Genomic DNA, 22,374 nt, shown 5'->3' on the forward strand with positions numbered 1-22,374 from the left:
ATAAACTTATTTTAAGTTGTTTTGTGCAATATCCCCCTTTGATGCCTATTTGACTAACATGCCTAATCTGACTGAAGACAAAGTACATGCACTTAATTACCATGTTCTGCAAAATTTTGAAACTTCACTCTATAATGAAACACAGAATACAGGTGACTACCAAAGAATCTGAAATAATAGAGTAGATAAACAGTACAACATAATGCAATGTTTAAAAATAAATATATAAATAATAATCATAAATAATAAAATAAATAAAAAACAAAAGAAAAACTGTGCCAGACTACATAAATACAGCATCTCCCACTTATGACTGATATAATTAACTTATATAAAGCCTTCTTCTCAGTTCTCGTATGCACTTGTATGTATCTAGAAGCAAGCCATTAGCCTTATATGGCTTCCAGCTGGTTTATATTGTTAATGGAAAAACAGCATTGGACTCATATTAATGAGAGGAGAAAATATTTTTATAGGTTTTGTAAAGCATCTATTTATGTTTGCTTTCAAAGAGTTAGAAATATATCTGTGCTAGGGAGAGCAAAAAGGTACATGTCATTAAAGAATCCACGAGCCCAGTTTATAAACTACACCACCCTAACAGTCTTTCACTCTCTCTATTTTCAAACTGTTGCCAAATTCACCATCTTCTTTTTCAAATACAGGACTCAGATTTAGTTAAGGTATCAGTTACTATTTGACAAAGGTTCAATACACTGAACATTCCACTATGCCATTTTTGGTTGACTGACTATTATTCTGCCTTTTACATCGGTTCTTGGCTGCAGGACTGCCACAGGCAGAGCAGTAGTCCAATCTCAGTACATTTTAGGGAACTGACGTGATTAAAAACCAAAGAAAGGTTGCTATTCCTGTCATTTCTCTGCTGCCACTTCTAACCTAAAATTAGCCTCTTATTATCTAACAAATGAATGGTGTTTTATTGTGGAAGGATTTTGGGAAGATTCTATCCTAAAACATAAATAATTTTATTTCTAAGCCCAGATTCTTTATTACATAGTCCTACAAATATGTCCTCCAACCCAACTCTTGTTCTCTTATCCTTGTACACACACCTGGCCTGGAAGCAGAAACAGCCCAGCAGTCATAATGCACTCACTGGGAACTACACCCAGAACCAACTGCTACTGTGATTCACTTCTCCTGTAAGAGGACATCACCTCTTTATTAATTTATAGCCATTGCAGCAAGAGAGAGCAAATGTAAAATGCAAGCCTAGGGAGCAAGTAATAAACTTATATTCAGTCATTATAGACTTTAACATTCTTAAATACTCTTAATGTGCCAAAAAGCGAAAGCAAATAAAAGGAAATAGGTGTGATAAAATCAATGATACAACCTGAATATTTTAGGAGCGGTCATATACGATACTGACCAACTAAACCAATGTATGTGGCATTTTACAATGCTGTGTCTTATGGATCTTCTTGGTGACTGTGTTCTTCTTCCTCCTCCTTGTTTCTTGCTCTCTTTCTTCAACACTTCAGCATTAAGCTACTGAATTTGTAAAGCTTGCCCAGGCCAAGATGAACACCCCTAGCCCCTACATGTCCAATGTCATTTCAACAGGCCATATCACAACATGTTTGTAATAAAAAAGGTTTTCTCTGTAACAGGAGAAGGGATGAAATAAAGGAGTAAGAGGGGGGGATTGGTCGCTTCAGTGCAAAACCAGCTACAAAGATTGGAATGTTTGGGATGAGAGCGAAAGAATGTGCAAAACCTTGCTTCTCATAAAGAGTTTCAGAATGTTATGGGAATACAGTCAAGGCCATGTACTTGATTTTCACTTCGAGGGGCTTCATTGCAAGCAACGCTTGTTATTGTGTGTCTTCTGATACTAGGCACCATCTCAGTGAGGGCCAAGTAGAAGAAAAACAATAAGATGTCCCGTGGGAAGAAGGTGTGCAGAAACTGATCACTTCTGTATACACTGCTTACACGTAAGCCATTTTGGGTAAGGACACTCAATTAGTATATAAGGGAAGGTTCCGCCCTCAGTTTCTTCAGAAGCTCAACCGTGGGGAACGTGCACACCGCCCGGTATTGGACCAGGCTCACGAGTTGATCCTCTGACGAGACTGACACGCGGGCTCCCTCAGTCTACTGGTCTAGGATGATGGCTCTGGGTCTTTTGATATTACTGTAAGTATAGTATAATTCACATATCTGTATTACTGTAAGTTAATAGTATAAATCACATATCTTTATATATATTACTGTAAGTCAATAGTACAATTCCTATATCTGCATGTATATTGCTATTATATTGTATGTAACTGATATTATATTTGAACAAGTAAACAATTGAAGTATTGGACCTTTCCTCTCTGATTCTTGCCTGCTTATTTTCTGTTAAAACCTTTGAACCATTTTCCCAAACTAAAACATTTTGGCGTAGTCGGCAGGATTTTGGGGAATCTGGTAAAATATTGAACTATTAAGTGAGGCAAAGGAAATCAGAGATGTTTAAGAAAAAGGATAAAAACCCTGGCGCAGCTCCTTTACCTCTCCCCGGCTGGGAGGAAACGGTATGGGAAGACTGCGCCAGAGAATTGAGATGTGGGGGGGGATTAGCACAATATTGGCAGAGCTTGGATCCCCCAACACCAGTGAATGTGCTAGCCGCGCTTAACAAATGTCAGGTGTCTGCAAAGGAACCCATAATGGGCTTGCAGACGCGAGGATGGGTTTTGCTAACTGCAGTTAAAAATCTGGATAGTCTGATAGACGAAAAAGAAAGGGAGATTAAGAAAATGCAAATGGACTTGGCGGATGCGTTAGGGCGGGCCTCAATGGCCGAATCCCAGGTAGCTGTATTATTGCCGCGGGTACAGAGAGCCGAGGGGATGGCGGAAAAGGCAGCCTTTTGCATAGCCAAGGTGAATGCGAAAAAGAAGCGTAGACCGGATGTTGCGAAGATCAAAGCGTTTGTAGCCGCAGTTAACGTTCATGAGTGGGATCCTGAAAAATGGGACGGTAACATTTGGGATGATGATTATGAGGATGATGACGGACCCGATGCAGGGTCGGTAATTGATCCTCTGCCTTTACAGGCTAAACCCGTGATGCGTCGCAGACTTTTTACTGACGCACATGGTAATGTTAGGAGGGGAGATGTTTTCGAAGATTATACTGCACAAGAAAGGGAAGGATTTAGATCACGTTATGCACAAGGGCGAAATGAGCCAGTAGACACATGGCTCGTACGCTTGCATGATGCAGGAGCCGGGCATGTGTCACTGGATAAGGGGGATGGTACTGAATTTACAGATTATGCTGTCGATTCCCGTTTTAAACAAGCAATGAGACAAGAATTGACTAAGTTAGAAGGGGACAGCACGTTGCTGGCGCTGGCGGCGAATGCAGCATATGAAATATATCCACACCCACAGAATTGGCCTGAAGTAAAACCATGGACGACTTTGCAGCAGGCGATTCGAGTGGTTAGAGAATTGGCAATGAGGGACGCCGTGGTAGCGGGCCAAGCGGATCAGTTAGATGTGTTCCCATTTACATCTGTAGCCAGGACCATCCTAATAAAAACAGCCCCTGCTAACTTGAAAGGAATAATAATGACTCTTTTACTGAATGAGGTAGGTGCAGGAGTGGGGGAAGTTGTAGCCAAATTACGGGATTTAGGTGACCTGGGGGAGTGGGGAGGAGCCCCGCCAGGGACAGCTGCAACACAACGCACTGGGGCTACATCAAGGGATAGCGCCTATAGAACAGGGGGAGTGAATAGGAAGGAGTTATGGGGAGCGTTAATTAATGCTAAAGTCCCTAAGGAAGAGATAGATGGACTGCCTACAGGAGTGCTCCTGGACAGGGCAAAGAAAAAAGGACTTATAGATAAGTCTGGTGGAATAAAGAAACGAGTAGCAAAGGCAGAAGTACATTCACTTCTTACCTTCGCTGAATGGGAAAAATTAAGTAAAAAGCATGACGAAGTTCTTACTTTTGCTGAGTGGGAAAAGTTGAGTAAGAAGCGTGATGAAACTGGCCCCTCTTCATCTTCCGAGAGCTCCTCGGAGGAGGAGGAGGAAGACAGGGGGAAAAACCGGCGCAAGAGTAAACATAAGAAAGGAGGGAAGAAAGCTAAGAGCAAAGGGAAAGGGAAAAATAAAGGAAGGACTTTATATCCCGTCGAAGAATTAGAACGCGCAGCACGAGATTGTTAGGGATGGGGCCAAGCACAGGTGAGAGCTCTAAATTGGCACGATGCGGACATTTGACCTTTTGTACCGGTAACGATACATTGGGAAACTAACAACAAACAAATAGTAAAGGCTCTCATTGATACGGGTGCGGAGGCCACTTTAATATATGGGAATCCATCTAAATTCAAGGGGAAACGATTGACAGTGCAGGGGATTGGGGGAACGGACATCGCTGCCACTCAGGTGACGGTGATGTTACAAATTGGTCAGTTGCCCGTGAGACCCTACCCCGTACTAATCACCCCAGTGAAAGAGTATATAATAGGGATGGACATTTTACGGGGATGACTCTTCATCTCCCCAATGAGGGGACATTTTCTTTTGGGGGCCCAAAGAAAGTTAGAGCAGTGACAGTGGGGAAATTGAAAATACCACCGTTCCCAATCCCAATCGCCCGAAAAGTAGTGTGTCAAAAACAGTATAGGATTCCAGGAGGGCAGGAAGAAATTCAGGCTGCAATAAAAGATTACCTGAACGTAGGAGTGTTGAGGGGAGCAACCACTAAGTGGAACAACCCAATCTGGCCTGTTAAAAAGTCAGACGGCACTTGGCGAATGACGGTAGATTACCGAGAACTAAATAAGCACACACCGCCCCTGACGGCGGCGGTGCCTGACACTATTACATTGATAGAAAAAATTCAGGCAAGTAAGGGAAAGTGTTACGGGGTGATAGACTTGGCAAATGCCTTTTTCACAATCCCCATCCCTGAGGATAAGCAGGATCAGTTTGCATTTACATGGCTGGGGAGACAATACACTTTCACACGCCTGCCACAGGGGTATTTACATTCCCCAACCATCTGTCACCGGCTGGTGGCAGAACATTTAGATGAGTGGAAAAGGTCGGCGGACCTCACAATCACCCATTATATCGATGACATCATGGTGCAGGGGGAGACAGAGGGGCAGGTAGGAGAGGCGATAGCCTCACTAGTAGAACACATGAAAAGCAAGGGATGGGAAATTAACCCACAAAAAATACAAGGACCCTCTCACACGGTTAAGTTTTTGGGGATTCAGTGGAACAAGGGAGAAAGAGAGATAGTGGAAAAGGTACGCAACAAAGTCGTTCACTTTGCAACCCCAAAAACAAAGCAGGATGTGCAGAAATTTGTGGGGCTATTTGGATACTGGCGACACCATATACCGCACATGGGGCAAATTCTGGGGCCGTTATACAAGATCACACGTAAAAAGAATACGTTTGAATGGACACCAGAAGCGCAGGTGGCTTTCGCGCTGGCCAAGGAAGCGATAGTGCAGGCAGGGAGCCTGGTAAGGGTGGAGGATGGGCCTCTAGAATTGCAGGTGTCCTCAACCGAGTGCTATGCTAACTGGAGCTTGTGGCAAAAGCAGAGTGGGAAACGCAGACCTTTAGGGTTCTGGTCTAAAAAATTAGCAGATGCATGTTCACGCTACACTCCGTTTGAACGACAATTGCAGGCGTGTTATCTTGCACTCATAGACACAGAACAACTGACACTAGGACATGAGGTCCTTTTGCGACCGCAGATACCGATCATGACATGGGTAATGAGCAACCCCAAAACTCACAGGGTGGGGGCAGCCCAAGAAAACACCATAATCAAATGGAAATGGTACATAGCTGACCGGGCGAAGCCCGGCGCAACCGGTGTGTCTGTATTACACGAGAAAGTGGCAGAGGTACCAGAGGAAGGTGAGGAAATAATAATGGTGACTCACGAGGAGGAGTCGCCGGTGAAATGGGGTAAGTTATACGATACCCTGACAGACGAGCAAAAACAGCACGCCTGGTTCACCGATGGGAGTTGCAGAGTGGTGGGGGGGGGCGGCGCTGCTGGAAAGCGGTGGCGTATAATCCTCACACTGGGAAAATGCTGGAAGGGAGGGGAGAAGGAAAGAGCAGTCAGTGGGCAGAGCTACAGGCAGTAGCGATGATATTACAGCAGGAAAAGCTGAGTCCCTGTCATATCTACACTGACTCATGGTCCATGGCAAACGGGCTAGGGGTGTGGATGCCCACATGGAAGAAAAATAAGTGGGCAATCAAAGGAAGGGACGTTTGGGGGAGAGAGATGTGGGAACAAATTTGGGAAATTGCTGCCAATAATCCTAACATCACGGTGTCGCACGTGGACGCGCATACAAAAGGGACGGATGCAGAGGCTCTTTTTAACGCGGTGGCGGATGCCCAAACCAAAACCGCGACAGTAACAATAATGGAACATGGAACAGACATGGCAAAGTGGGCACATGAGAGGGGGGGTCACCTTGGGGCGGCTGCTACTGTAAAGTGGGCAGCAGAGAGGGGGGTGGCCCTAACTATAGACAAAGCGAGGGAGGTAGGATTAAATTGTGAAACATGTCAGCATCAGCAGAAGCTCCCGGTATTGCAACCAGTAATGGGACATATTAACAGGGGGCGGGAACCAGGACAAATTTGGCAAATTGATTTTATTGGGCCCATGCCTAGGTCCAAAGGGTGTGAGTATGCATGCACGGTGGTGGACACATACTCCGGAGTATTGGTGGTACATCCCTGCCCACATGCCAACCAAGAGGCCACCCTATTGGCCCTTCAAAAGGTAGAATTGGCATATGGCCTCCCATTGCAGGTTCAATCAGATAACGGGACGCACTTTACAGGATGGAAAGTGAAGCGCTGGGCGGCGGAAAGACAGGTAGAGTGGGTATACCATGTAACCTATCATCCGCAGGCCGCAGGGTTAGTGGAACGAGTTAACGGGTTATTGAAAACTCGGCTGCGTAAGAGAGGAGGGGGAACGCTCCAAAACTGGAAGGAGCATTTAGTGGATGCGGTTTGCGCGCTCAATAATCGCCCATTTGCAACAGGTTCAACTCCGTTGCAGAGGATGAAATTTCAGATCTGTAAAATGGACGCAGACGGGCCAATACAGATCTGGACAGAGCATCCAGACGCGAAACTACCCATTAGGGGCAGTGAGGGGGCAGCAGGCTTAGATCTCTATGCGATACAGGATGAGACAGTCACCGAACGAGTAACTATAATTAATACAGGGATAGGGGTGAAAATCCCGAAGGGACACTACGGGCATGTATGCCCAAGATCAAGTCTAGCGCTAAAGGGAGTCACTGTGCTAGCAGGCGTAATCGACGCAGATTACCAAGGGACCGTCAAAGTTCTGTTACAATCCTCAATGGGGGATCCAATCAAATTGACTAAGGGAGATCGAATAGCGCAATTGTTAATAATACCAGTTCACATGGGAAAAGTGCAGGAAAGTACTGCACCAGTAGTTAAGACTGGCCGGAATGTGGGGGGATTTGGATCAACAGATGCTCCTAAATTGGTTAATGGGGCGAAGGTGTGGGTTAAACAACCCCATGGACCACCCCGCCCGGCAGAAATCATCGCAATGGGACAGGATTTGATTGTAACTGTTCTATACAATGGAGAAGAAGCATGGGTAAATGTTCCTGCAAAACACTGCTATAGACGGGAGTGAGGAGTGGGTGCAACATGCTGTGTTCTTGTTTTACAGAATTGGGGGTGTTCTGAATGAAGTAGGAGCCACTACATTAGGAGGCGAGGCAACGGAGACGACTCAGGTCCGATGGTGGTGGAACACTTCCACTAAATCTAGACGGCAGGAGAACACGACGTGTCCGGAGAATCAGTCTTGCAATGTCCTTACAATTACGACTGGTGATGGGTGCACCATCTACTCCTCGAACTTGAAGGTGCCGGGGGTAAAACCACAGAAGTATCTGATTGAGTGCTCTGAAAACTTAAATATTACCTGGACGTCGAAAGTAACTTGGTGTATGGGGCCCTGGAACGGTTCCAAGGTACAGTGCGAGGTTAATGCAACATCAGGCGAATACACCTCTAATAAGACTGGGCCCATTGGCTGGATCAATGCAACTGAAATTATTAACAGGACTATACCAATGCTTGCTATAGCCGTGTGGGCCAGAACCCCCATAACAAGACAGTCACATGTAGAACCAATAATTGACACATGTAAACTTGTTTCTATGACAGCAAAAAGGACTAAGGTTACATGGCAAGTGACATTTCCACTGTTGCCACAGTGTAAGCGTGCTAAACGGGCATGGTATGACACTTTCTTAGGAGGGGTTGGCACCACCCTAGGAACTTTAAACACCATAGATAATGAAATAACTGCAAACAAGCTTGAGAATGTGGGACGACATACTCACAAAGTGGCAGACCAAATGGCTAGGTGGTTACCTCAGTCCATGGTCTCTCATCAGCAAACAGTAAACTGGGAACAACGCGCTTCAGATTGGATAATCATGGCTAGCAATGACATTCGATGGCTAAATGTCTCAACTTTCATGAACTGGACTGTATGCACTTTTAACATATTACAAGCACAGATACAGAAAAATAACATGCAAATGGCTTTAAGGACTAATAATATGCAAATATGGCAAGATATATGGAACATTAGCAGTAGCTTATGGTTAACGGTTAAACCTGAAAACACTAGGTGTAATGATACAATATGTAATGGGTATTGGTTTCAATATAATGTTACCACTATGATAACCTTGTGTAGATATCACGTTTTACCTGTTGTTGCACACGGACACTTTTGGCAGCTGCAATTGGATGGTGAGTGGCTAGAACCTAAAACAAACAAAACATATGATTTACGAAATTGCGAACACACTAATATTGGTATGTTCTGTGGATTGATGTCAGGACAGGAAAACCCATGTATTTCAGGTAAAGCAACCACCTGTAATTGGAGACTAGTTAATCAGAACACCACTCTGTATGAAGTGGGACCTCACCGACTCTGTGTTTCCACCACCATCGCTAATCGTAGGCTGCCACAGGTTCCGTTTTCTGGATGTCTTGATAATGTATATGTTTGGCAAATAGCAAATAATACTTACTATCTGAATAATTACACCACTAAAAATCATCTTACCAAGGTTCAATGGCAAGTCTGGCATGCTCCGACCTCAATTTCACTGGCTGTAGCTGAACGTTTATTAAATAGCTCCCTGCAATTAAAAGAATTGGCTGCTAAACATCAAAAACATGTAGATGCACTTACTGTACAGACAGTCATGACGACGTCTCAATTACAAATTTTAGGGACCAAAATTGAAGGTGAATCTGTAAATGCGTGGTGGTCAATCTTTACAGGTTGGTCACCAAAGGCATCCACAATGTTGTCAGTTTTCTTCCGCCCTTTGGTGCTGCTTATTATTATTATTGCTTTAATGACTATATTTAATTGCTATGTGTTTTGTGTTTTAAAACGAATTAATAACAGAGCACGACAGACAAGGTTGCTGATTTTGCGCTGAGCGAGGGACCGATTGTAATAAAAAAGGTTTTCTCTGTAACAGGAGAAGGGATGAAATAAAGGAGTAAGAGGGGGGGGGATTGGTCGCTTCAGTGCAAAACCAGCTACAAAGATTGGAATGTTTGGGATGAGAGCGAAAGAATGTGCAAAAACTTGCTTCTCATAAAGAGTTTCAGAATGTTATGGGAATACAGTCAAGGCCATGTACTTGATTTTCACTTCGAGGGGCTTCATTGCAAGCAACGCTTGTTATTGTGTGTCTTCTGATACTAGGCACCATCTCAGTGAGGGCCAAGTAGAAGAAAAACAATAAGATGTCCCGTGGGAAGAAGGTGTGCAGAAACTGATCACTTCTGTATACACTGCTTACACGTAAGCCATTTTGGGTAAGGACACTCAATTAGTATATAAGGGAAGGTTCCGCCCTCAGTTTCTTCGGAAGCTCAACCGTGGGGAACGTGCACACCGCCCGGTATTGGACCAGGCTCACGAGTTGATCCTCTGACGAGACTGACACGCGGGCTCCCTCAGTCTACTGGTCTAGGATGATGGCTCTGGGTCTTTTGATATTACTGTAAGTATAGTATAATTCACACATCTGTATTACTGTAAGTTAATAGTATAAATCACATATCTTTATATATATTACTGTAAGTCAATAGTACAATTCCTATATCTGCATGTATATTGCTATTATATTGTATGTAACTGATATTATATTTGAACAAGTAAACAATTGAAGTATTGGACCTTTCCTCTCTGATTCTTGCCTGCTTATTTTCTGTTAAAACCTTTGAACCATTTTCCCAAACTAAAACAATGTTCATTAGGTGTGCATGAAAATATCCAATGGTTTTGAGGACTTTGCTTTTACTAATGTGGAAAGTCAAATTTATCATTTATTGTTCTGGCCTTTCACCTTGCTAGGCTGTCCATTTTACTGTGGTAAGTTTCACTTTTGCCAGTTTAGGCTTCTCTATGCTGTCTCTACTTATACTTGCTCTTACTGTGTTTACAAGTTTGCTTTTACAGAGGTCTAAAATTCAAATATAAAACAAAATAAAAGAACTTACAGTTTAAATACAGTTATAGGTCTGGTCAGATCAGGGACCTTGCACTAGTATAGCGCTCTGCTGCATCCACCACACTACGAAATAGCTCTGGACCCTGGTTAGCAACCCCCCTGGCAGACACATGGTCCATTCCCACCTCCCGGAAATTGCCATCTATCTGCCGCAGCCTCATGTAACATGGGCATCCCCTTGGCTTCATCCATCCATTCTGGTCCTCAACAATGAGGATCTTATGAGCCAGATCACCTTCATGTTATCAAGCTACATGGTCGCAGTGCTGTAACCGATGCTCCCTCACAGTGCAGGTAATATGCCTCATTTGGGATTACGTGAGCAACCCACTCATTCGACACAAAATCAAACAAGCGGTACCCAAGGATTCTACAAAGAGACACAGTACCAAAGAAGTCCAGTCTTCACTGGATAGTGTCCATGTCACGCAACCATATAGCAGAACAGGAAGCACCAGGACTCTAAAGACTTGGACCTTTGTCTTTTTGCAAAGATATCAGGAGTGCCACACACCCGTTTCTGGCGACTTTATGACCCCTCATGCTCTCCGAATCCATGTACTGACTTCAGACGAAGAGTCATCAGAGACATGAATATTGCTGCTGAGGTAAGTGAATCTCTCGACGTGGATGGAACTCTCTCTCTGCAGACAGACACACTGCTGATGGCTGTGCCCAAGAGGTCATTACTGGTCAGGATCTGTTTTTTTTATCCAGAACACTCAGACTCCTCACTCACTCTCTCGAGAGCCCCATAGACACTGTGAAGATCACAGCATCGTTCAGCAAAGTCAAAATCAGTGAATCTCTCTTCACTAACAGATGCTCCACATCCGCTGGACCCCACGACCCTGCCCAACACCCAGTCTATGCCAGCATTGAACAGGATAGGAGAAAAAACACACCCCTGACGAACCCCAGAATCAATTGGGAAAAATGCAGAGGTTCTGCCGCTACTCAGCACAGCACTCACAGTACCAGTGTACAGGCTGACCAAAGTTACTGGATATCATGGGACATTGTTTTAATAACATAAAAACTATATGTCTATATATGTCTATATGTCTATAATTCTTCTTAACACTTCAAAGAACAAGAATAAAATCACATTATTCTACAAATGGGTAGGATTAAATTAAGAAGAAAGACAACTAAGGTCGGGAGCTCCATGGTATAATAGTACTCAGTACTAAATAACTTGAAATAAGAGATATTTAAAACTTACATTATGTTCACTGCAACCCCAACAGCTGCTGTTATGAGCATAATATCTCCATCTATAGTGAAATCCTGATGCATAGTTCTCTGAACAGCTTCATAAAGTAGTACTGCTGTAAGTATGTATATTAGCAGAACACTGATTGCTGCCGAAATAACCTCTGCAACAAGAAGAAGAAAACAGAATGAACAGTAACAGTAATGTCATATTGACAACAGTGACAACATTTTCAAAATAAGGATCAGACTTGTATTTGACAAATCAACAGTGACAACATTCTCAAAATAAGGATCAGACTTGTATTTGACATATCAACAGTGACAACATTCTCAAAATAAGGATCAGACTTGTATTTGACATATCACAGTAGGTCTAGCAGCTGGTGCAGTGCAAAGTGCAGGTCTTTGTATACATAACCATTTTTACAGATAAAGCACTTAGCAATATTTATTTAAGGCTATCAGAAGTCATTTAAGTACTAATTAAAATGGCTCTAGTACACATAACAAGAGCTAATTTATTACTGTATATTATTATTGAAATTCACTACGAAGGATCAGCATTCTTGAAAAGCAAAATAATGTTCTATAATGTTCAGTGAATGGAGACACTTTGTAATGAAGAGGCATGGAGTTTGCATGTTCTCCCAGTGTCTGTGTGGGTTTCCAGATGCTCCCGTTTCCTCCCACTGTTTGACGACACACAAGTTAGGTGGAATGGCAACATTAAATTAGTTCTAGTGTGTGTTTGGTGTGTGTGTTCATCATGTAATGAACTGGCAATCTGTTAAGGGTTTGTTCCTGCCTTGGGCCCTGTGCAAGCTGGGATTGGCTCCACCACCCCCCAGGACCCTGGTCTGGATTAGGCAGGTTAGAAAATTACATGCTATGAGCTTAATAAAAATATACAAATTTTAGAAAAAGGGCAAACACTCAGATGTTTTATATCTCATTATCTCATTATATCTCAGAGTCTATTACTGAATTGGAAAAAAAGTTATATATCTTCACACCTGGCCATTTCCTATCACAGAATACAATCTAAATAATGCTTCAAATCATGTTTTTTTTCTACAAATTAACTGCCTATTGTCACAGGTGGCTGGGGGGGCGACCCGGCCGGGACGCCCCAGATGACCAGAGGAGGGCTTACGCCTCGCCCAGACCACGTGGGGGCGACCGCCCTGGTGGCTTTGGGGACCACGGGTACAGAGCTTTGAAGGTCAACCCTGTAGAGGCCCAAGGTCACCGCCAGGGGGTGCCCCGATGCCTACGGAGCCCTGGACCTCAGCACTTCCTCCATCCGGAAGTGCTGGGGGGGAAGAGGATCAGGGACACCCAGAGTGCTTCCTGGTGCAGAGCCGGTACTTCTGCCACATTGGGGCGTGCCGGCGGAAGCTTATCGGAAGACACCTGGAGCACATCCGGGCGAGGATAAAAAGGGCTGCCTCCCTCCATTCGAGGGCTGGAGTCGGGTGGAAGAGGACAGAGCTCGGAGGAGAGGAGTGGAGGCGGACCAGAAGAGAGACGAGGCATTGTATTGAGGGCCTGGACTTTGGGGTGATTGGTCCTGCGGCACTGGGTTGCGCATGTTTCACCATTGTATATAGTGTTTAATAAACGTATGTGGTGACATTAAAACATGTCTACCAGTCTGTGTCCGGCCTGTTCCCCACCCTATATGGTAAAAAGATGTAGTATATCTAAATCAACACTTTTTAGTATTTGATCCACAGGAAGCAAAAACTGATTCTGCCTTGACAGGCATTTTCATAACTAAAAGAGGGTCAATGTAAAAGTTTAAAAAGAAATTGAACAGTTAAGCCTTTGGACTTCAAAACCCGACGTTGTGGGTACAAATTCCGCTACTGACTCGAACTGCCTGTGCTCCAACTGGAAAAAGAATTGTAACCAAATGTATCATAAATGTTGTAAGTCACCCTGGATAAAGGTGTCAGCCAAATAAATAAATGTATGTACTGTACGCAATGAAGACACGTAAAACCAGAATATAATCAGACGATGATTCATACAGTCATGACAGACTGTGCTTTGTTCCTTTCTCTACCCACATATTTACTTTCGGTTTAATTACTTCAGTTTCACAAGCTCCTAGCGATCAAGTAAAGTGGCCACAATGAAGAAAGGTTTAAATGAGGAGCACTTATTCTTCAAAAAACCTGCGTGTTAATAATATCAACATTTTAGCCTAAAAAGTATTTTGTTTAAAGATAGCCATGCATGAATGGAAATGAGTGCAAGTAAGGCGAAATCATGTTTCAGTACATCTTTGGGCAGGTCTAAAATAAATATTAGTTTTATTAAGGGCCAAGTAATGCTTTATAAACCTCCTAATACAATTATTTACAGAAAGAGTGAGGATCAATGGGTTTATTTGGGAACATTAAATGTCTCAAAAAATGTCAAATCTCATAGCCATGATTAAAAATGGATTAAAATGGAAGAAACTGATTAATAAAAAAGCCATGTTTTTTCAATGGACTAATGTGAACAATCTATAATGTCACTTAAATTCAATGCAGAAAAAATAAATATATAGTGTATTTACTATAAAACTAGTATTTCAATGCAGAACAATAATGAATGCTATCTAAACTTTGTATTTCTATCTTGTACAAATGCCCAACACAAAAATTACTTCTTATGAAACAGATGTTTATTTTGCAATATGACAAAAAAAAAAGAAACATGAAGAAAGTGCTTTTGTTCAACCAAATATAAAATACATACACCTTTCAGAACTAAAAGGAATGAAAACAGTCACACCTACCGAGACGATGGAATCCAAAGGTAAACCTTTTTGTGGGTGGTTTTCCAGACAGCCACAGTGCAAGCAGGGACACAACAATACCGATGAGATCCGTTAGCATATGAAGTGCATCAGTCATTATGGCTAGGCTATTGGCGACATAACCACCTTAAGTTGAATGTTTGAAATTAATTAAATAGAAAAACAGGAACATAAATGCTAAGAAATAATATTATATTGTTTAATTTATAAAGCATAAGACAAAAAAGGATATTTTTTTCAAGCAATAATATAAACACATTCAAATGTATATTTTTCTCAGCTGCATACTTCTTATAAAGTGTTAATTATACTACAGGGCTATTCAAAATGAAAGAGCAGATTTTAAAAATTTATTTCAAACAAACTGTATACGACAGAAACACATTCCGCACATCACTGGATAGAGGAAAGCTAAAAGTTTAAAAGCCCGCCTAAAAGTACCAGTGAATGCCACCGAGCGCTGTTTCTCATTTATAATAAAATGGCAACAACACCACAAGAGAAATCACCGAAGGTAAATGTGTTTTGTGCCATTTCTGCAAGCAAAGTTTATGGACCTTTCTTTTTTGCGTAGCAAACTGTGACTGGGTTTTCCCATACCTGGTCATGCTACAAAACTGGTTGTTTCTCCAACTTCAAGAAGATTTGAATGATTTCATTTACATGCAAGATGGTGCCCCACCTCATTTCCACCTGGAGGTCCGGTGTTACCATAACGACACCATTCCAGGATGATGGATTGGAAGAGGTGGACAACAAGATTTTGCTCATTGTCTATAGCCTCCCAGATCTCCAGACCTTACCCCCTGCGATTTTTATCAATGGGGGTACATTAAAGAAAGAGTGTTTGTTCCACCTATGCCCTCTAATCTTCAAGATCTGCAACATCGAATTGAGGAAGCTGTGAATTCAGTAACTAGGGACCAGTTGACCCGTATGTGGCAAGAAATGGTCTACCGTTTTGATGTTTATCGCGCTACACGTGGTGCTCATGTTAAGTGCAAACAACCTCAAGGACCATGGGACCAAACTTTGAACTTTCCTCTATCCAGTGATGTGTGGAATGTGTTTCTGTCAGATACAGTTTGTTTGAAATACATTTTTGAAATCTGCTCTTTCATTTTGAATAGCCCTGTATTTTATTCAACTTCATATTAAGAATATTAATTAGGACATTTTAATACTTAGCATGTCTAAAAAGCTGTAAGTGCTGGAAAGTTTTAAGGTAATGTATCTAATGCATGTGCTTTTTTCTTATTCTTAAGACTTTTGACTCAGAACTGCATATTTAACTGACAGAAATAACAAGAAGCATAAATAAGCAAAGAAAAATGTACTGAAATATGTCTTTGACAATTAAATTGTAACTTTAGTCATGTCATTATCATAAAATTTTTGTTATTATATAATTAAACAAATTACCTTGAAGCGGATATTCAAAGGACTTAATTGAGGAGAAAACAATTAAAGTAAGCTGCAAAAAGATCACATATTGATACAACCTTATCAAATTACATTACCTTTTTGTATAGGTTTTATATAAAAAAAAAAAAAAAGCATTATGGCGTGAATAGGAAAACAATAAACCCATTCAAGGGTTCAACCTCTCATTAGTAGCTGGCACAACAGAAAGAAAAATGGTAGATACAAGACTCTCTTGAGCCCAGTCTGGATGTTGTAGTGACCTGACCTTTAAAATGTTGATTTCCACCTGCACAGCTTGTACCACCAGCATTTAACAGTGGCAGTGGTTAGATACATCTTTAAATCAGTCTAATGGTTCTTGTCTGGACTTTCTCTAGTGCTGCAATATGCACACAATATTCCAAATGAGGCCTCACTGCTATGTTGCAAATCTTACCAATGACCTCTATGTACATGTACTCAGTCCACTGTGCTATATAACCTGATATCCCATTTGTCTTCTTAATTGCTTCTTTGTGCTCTCTGGATATGAGACAAAACAAGTCCACTGCAACCCTTCAGCCTTTCTCATAATGCTTTAAGGTTAGCGACTTTCCATTTTGCATTGAAATCTAGCATTTTTACTTCTCACTGAAATACTTCACACTTACTCACATTTAATTTCATTTGCCACATATTCTTCTCACAACTATGAACTCTGTCTTGGTACATCAGTAATGATTTTGTTGATTCTAGGGTATCCACCATTCCATCTGGAGTTTGCCTGTACATGCAAGTTTCAATCCAGTATTCATGTCCAGGGCTGTCGTGGAATTGAAGTCGGAGTAGAAGTCGATAAAAATGTCCCGACTCTGACTCAATGTAAATTGTAATCTAATGTGTTACAATTTCCAGTTTCATCTATACTAATTACTATTTTTTCTTCTAGCCCTTTGGTAAAAATATAGCCTCTTTTTTAATTTTGCAAGTATTGACTACACCCCCAAAGGTCACGCAGAAAGACAATTTCCCCTCAGGGATTAATAAAATATATCAAATCAAAATCCATCCATCCATCCATTATCCAACCCGCTATATCCTACGTACAGGGTCACGGGGGGTCTGCTGGAGCCAATCCCAGCCAACACAGGGCGCAAGGCAGGAAACAAACCCCAGGCAGGGCGCCAGCCCACCGTAGCAAATCAAAATTAAATTATTTAATAAATAATACACACAAACCTCAACAGCATCACTATAGCCTTTAAACCCAAACTTTAATAGGTTAGGGTCACGATGGCAGTGATGAAATGCCTTGTGTCTTGTAGTTTGTGTGCTTTGAATTAAACAGTAATTATCTTAGTCTACAGTAATTATAAATTGAGGAGCTGGAGTTGGAAATCAAGAAGGCAGAGTCAGAGTCAGAGTCAAAGGTTTTGTGTATCGACTCCACAGACCTGCTCATGTCACGGTCCAAGAACATACTCACTCTTAGTTACTCCCGCATTCCCAAATAACAAATTAGAAATGCACATATAGCGGGACATTCAGGTGAATTTGGAGACTTAGTAAACGGTTTTGGATATTGGAGCAATTTTTTACAGTATTATTGTTTATTTCCTTCATCAAAAAGAGAGGTTGGGAGCATGTGCTGATTACAGTTTGTTGCCGCACCCACCACACATTCAACCTCCTGGTATATACTGGAACAGTGTGAGGTTTATTAGTTTTTGTACAGTGATTGGAGTGCCAATCTTGCCACCCACCCCCAAGTTTTTACAGCAAGTTGGAGAACCTGTTTGCAGGGCTCTATGCAGATTGATGTCATGCCCAGCACGGGGAAATTGCAGGTTAAAAGCCTTGCTCAACGGCCCAACGGAGTAGAGTCACTTCTGCCGTTTACGGGATTTGAACTGGCAAATTTCCGATTGACAGTGCAAATCCCTAGCCTCAGAGTCACCACTCTGCCCTTAGAATTAAAAAGACAAATATACTTTTGTTTTAATTATTAATTGCTTTTGTAACAAAGAGTTATAGCGAAAGATAATAATGATAACAGAATGGAGTCACATGTTTAATATGAGGACATAGAATACGCTTTTACATAACAATTAAAATATTACATAGCTAAAAACTGAACCCAAATACAGTATTTTTGTGGTAGTTAAAAACAGCTTTCACAGAAACCAGATTCCAATAAATAATGACATTTTATGTACTATTGTTAGTTATATGTTTTGGAGGAACTATGGTTAAGTGTTAGTTATAGGTTATGGAGGAACTATGATTTAAGTGTAGTTCATTATTTCTTATGGTCTATTCACACCTATGCATTTTTCTAGCAGTTTAGCACTAGACCATAACACTCCTAAATGGCTTGAAAAGTTATTTGCCATTATTTTCAATGACACTATTCACACCTAAGCATTTTACCAGCGAGCCGTTTAGAAAGCTCCTGCATGCAACAGGATGAACATTCAAATCAATGGTGCTGCTCGCAAAACACTGATAAAGAAAACAAAAGAGTTTCAGAAGCGTTCTTTTACAGGAAATCAATTCCTCTTCCTGGATGAAGCACCTCATTAAAACTTCGGTGCATCGGTCTTCTAGTGACAGCTATTGAAGGACAGACTGAGTTACAGTACGTCACTTTAACTAAAGTGACAAGAATTCAACAAAAGTTATAGGTATACATTAAGTTTTAATCAGGTTAAAGTTCAGCACGGATATTTTAATAAATAAGCAGAGTGGTGGCGCAGAGCCGCTTCTCACAACACCATATGGGATTTCCGTATGCCCGTGCATTTTGGGATTGATAGATACTATTGAGCATGTTGAACTGAGTATTATTACCTGTTTTAACAGTATGACACCTTTTATTGGCTAACTAAAAAGATTACAATATGCAAGCTTTTGAAGCAACTCGGTCCCCTTCTTTAGGCGAGATGTAAAAAGGGGCCCGAGTTGCCTCGAAAGCTTGTATATTTTAATCTTTTTAGTTAGCCTATAAAAGGTGTCATTTTGCTTGACTTCTCACTACATTCATAATGGCTAACACAGTACAACACCCTAGTACTACTGTTTTAACACTGAATGCTTAAAATATGCAAATTATACTTCTTAGTTAAGAAAATACATTTAGTCCTTCGTGATGTAAATAACATCCATCTCCAATTCAAGCCCCTGGGTGAACACTGGCCTCTGTACCACCAGATCACAATGTTTCAAAATATCTTTAGCAAATAAAGTTTAGCAATTTAATTAAAATTATTAAACAGATACTTTATGAATACATTTCCATTACAGGATTGTACACAGCACACTCTACAAATAATCATTGCCAAGAGCCCTAAGTGTGCTTCTTCCCTCAAACCCAATGCTGCTATAATAATCACTGTCTCCCAGTGACCCTAAACTGGGCAGATTAAATTTACCCTTCAGCACATGCAGGATTAAATATACAGTATATAAATTCAACGTATGTTCAACTCTTTTGAGCTCATCACTGCTGTGCATGATAACCCCATACTCACCAGCTGTTACTAGATGACTGTTTCATGTGCTTGCATGATGTTGCACTGACAGCAGCAAGCAATTTTGTAGTGAAATTTATAGTGAGATTAACACCAGAAAACTGCCTGAAACATGCTTGCAAAACAACATTAAAACACTTGGAAAAAACACCAAATGCTGGAAATGTACAACGCTCAACTGTGAACTATGACAGCTCTGCCAGCAATTCAATAACCTGTAATCTTGATCTTCTTTGTCATCATCAATGGCTATCGTATAACTAAGAAGAAAATCGTACAAAATATTCAAGTTGAAGTAACCTCTCTCAAGGTAAATTTGAAACAGTAAGTTAATCTGTTTCAATTCACCAATAAATCTGAATGGGAGTTTTCTAATTTCAAAAATGTGTACGGCTTGCTCTACTGGAGATACCTCAACAAAAATTGAACTTTCCCAACAAACTTCCATAAAGAAGAAAAGTACCACTGGCAGCTGAAACACGCAGATAGACAGACATGACGACGGCAGTGGGTACTTTTCATATTTTATTCAAGTGCACCTGAGATGTTCGGTTGTGGGCTTTACGTGTGTTCTCAAGGGGTCTGGGGTCACTCCATTTGTAGATTCTCATTGCTGTTAAGCTAAGCTCTGGCACCCCAAAACCCAGAACAAAAAAAATTAATGAGAAAAATAGAATGATTTGCAAGTATGACTTTTAAAACTATTGATTTCACATATATAATTGAGACATTATTGATCAGAACATTTAAATGTAATAAAGACAAAACTACATAATTACTCAAAGCCTGAATATAATTTAACTGATATGTTCTATTCATTCATTTCCTAAGCCTACTTTCTCCATTAAATTGTTGCAGAGAGAAAAAGCCTCTCTCAGCAGCACTAGGCACAATGCCAAAACAAGCCTTGAACAGTGTGCCAATCCATCATAGGGCCCACTCTTGCAATCACTCACATGGCCAATTTAGAGTTGCCAATCAGCCTAATGTAAATCTTTGGGATGTGAGATGAAACACAAATATCAGGGGTTGATGCAGTAAATATATAAGACATTGTGTAAATTCTACTAAGAAAATCAGTAGGCTGGTATCTGACACCAGATCCTTAAAGTTGTGAGGCAGCAATGCTAAACACTGTGCTATTGTACCATTTGCTTTTTTAAAGATCATGCTCTGGCATATACTCAAAAAAAGAGAGAAGCATAATCATTCATTCATGTACTTTCACAACTACAGAGCTGCTTGCGGCAACACACACAACACAAGAACTGACACTGAACAGTACACCAGTCTACTTCAGGGCACGTTTAGTCACAAGTGGCAAATGCAGGTTTCCAACAAAAATAAGAAATGAACGTGCAATCCCAACACTGAAAGCACACCAGCAGAAATTTATGCTGGAGTCATACTAGTGTGAGACAGGAATGTCACCCTCTTTGCCTTGCTTTGCAAAGATTGAAACTATGTTTTAAAACTCACAAAATGTTCTTCTTTAATTTCAAATTACTTTGAACCAGTGGTTGGATATCATTTCTATGCCGTGCAAAATCTAAACATCCTCCAACACTGAACTATGTTTTGTATGCACAAACAACAAAGGATACAGTGTCATATTTGATTGCTTTTAAAATAAGAGCTGTCCTAAACATAAATAATACTCATTACTGGCAGGTTGCCTGAATCATGTAAGATCTAGTTTACAGTCAAAACTGCACACCATTTTGTTTCCCTGTCAGCACAAAATGTTTACTTTCATTATTATATGCCTTTGAGTGAGTATATATATATATATATATATATATATATATATATATATACAGAGAGAGAGAGAGAGATCCACAAAGAGAGTCAAGTATCTTCAAATAGTTTTTTATTCCTAAGCTTTCGACAATTCATAACAATTCATACACATATACATCCATCCATCCATTTTCCAACCCGCTGAATCCAAACACAAGGTCACGGGGGTCTGCTGGAGCCAATCCCAGCCAGCGCAGGGCGCAAGGCAGGGGACCAATCCCGGGCAGGGCGCCAACCCACTGCAGACACATATACATATACACATACACATACACACATATTATATATATATATATATATATATATATATACACACACACACATATATATATATATATATATATATATACACATATACACACACACACACATATATATATACAGTGCATCCGGAAAGTATTCACAGCGCATCACTTTTTCCACATTTTGTTATGTTACAGCCTTATTCCAAAATGGATTAAAATCATTTTTTTCCTCAGAATTCTACACACAACACCCCATAATGACAACGTGAAAAAAGTTTACTTGAGGTTTTTGCAAATTTATTAAAAATAAAAAAACTGAGAAATCACATGTACACAAGTATTCACAGCCTTTGCTCAATACTTTGTCGATGCACTGTTGGCAGCAATTCCAGCCTCAAGTCTTTTTGAATATGATGCCACAAGCTTGGCACACCTATCCTTGGCCAGTTTCGCCCATTCCTCTTTGCAGCACCTCTCAAGCTCCATCAGGTTGGATGGGAAGCGTCGGTGCACAGCCATTTTAAGATCTCTCCAGAGATGTTCAATCAGATTCAAGTCTGGGCTCTGGCTGGGCCACTCAAGGACATTCACAGAGTTGTCCTGAAGCCACTCCTTTGATATCTTGGCTGTGTGCTTAGGGTCGTTGTCCTGCTGAAAGATGATCTGTCGTCCCAGTCTGAGGTCAAGAGCGCTCTGGAGCAGGTTTTCATCCACGATGTCTCTGTA

General features: G+C 41.1%; 1 protein-coding gene across 2 annotated transcripts in view; it reads right to left on the reverse strand.

Annotated features, from left to right (window-relative positions):
• slc30a4 (solute carrier family 30 member 4) overlaps positions 1-22,374 on the reverse strand; it is a 46,724-nt gene that overhangs the window by 16,375 nt on the left and 7,975 nt on the right. For both annotated transcript variants that reach the window (XM_028822462.2, XM_028822461.2), the window contains exons 2-3: positions 14,649-14,795; positions 11,865-12,018 (exon numbers count right to left, since the gene is read on the reverse strand). In XM_028822462.2, the coding sequence (XP_028678295.1) occupies positions 11,865-12,018; positions 14,649-14,795 (301 nt within the window). The remainder of the gene's footprint in view (positions 1-11,864; positions 12,019-14,648; positions 14,796-22,374) is intronic.

Source organism: Erpetoichthys calabaricus, chromosome 17, assembly GCF_900747795.2.
Source record: "Erpetoichthys calabaricus chromosome 17, fErpCal1.3, whole genome shotgun sequence".
NCBI classification, from domain to species: domain Eukaryota; kingdom Metazoa; phylum Chordata; class Cladistia; order Polypteriformes; family Polypteridae; genus Erpetoichthys; species Erpetoichthys calabaricus.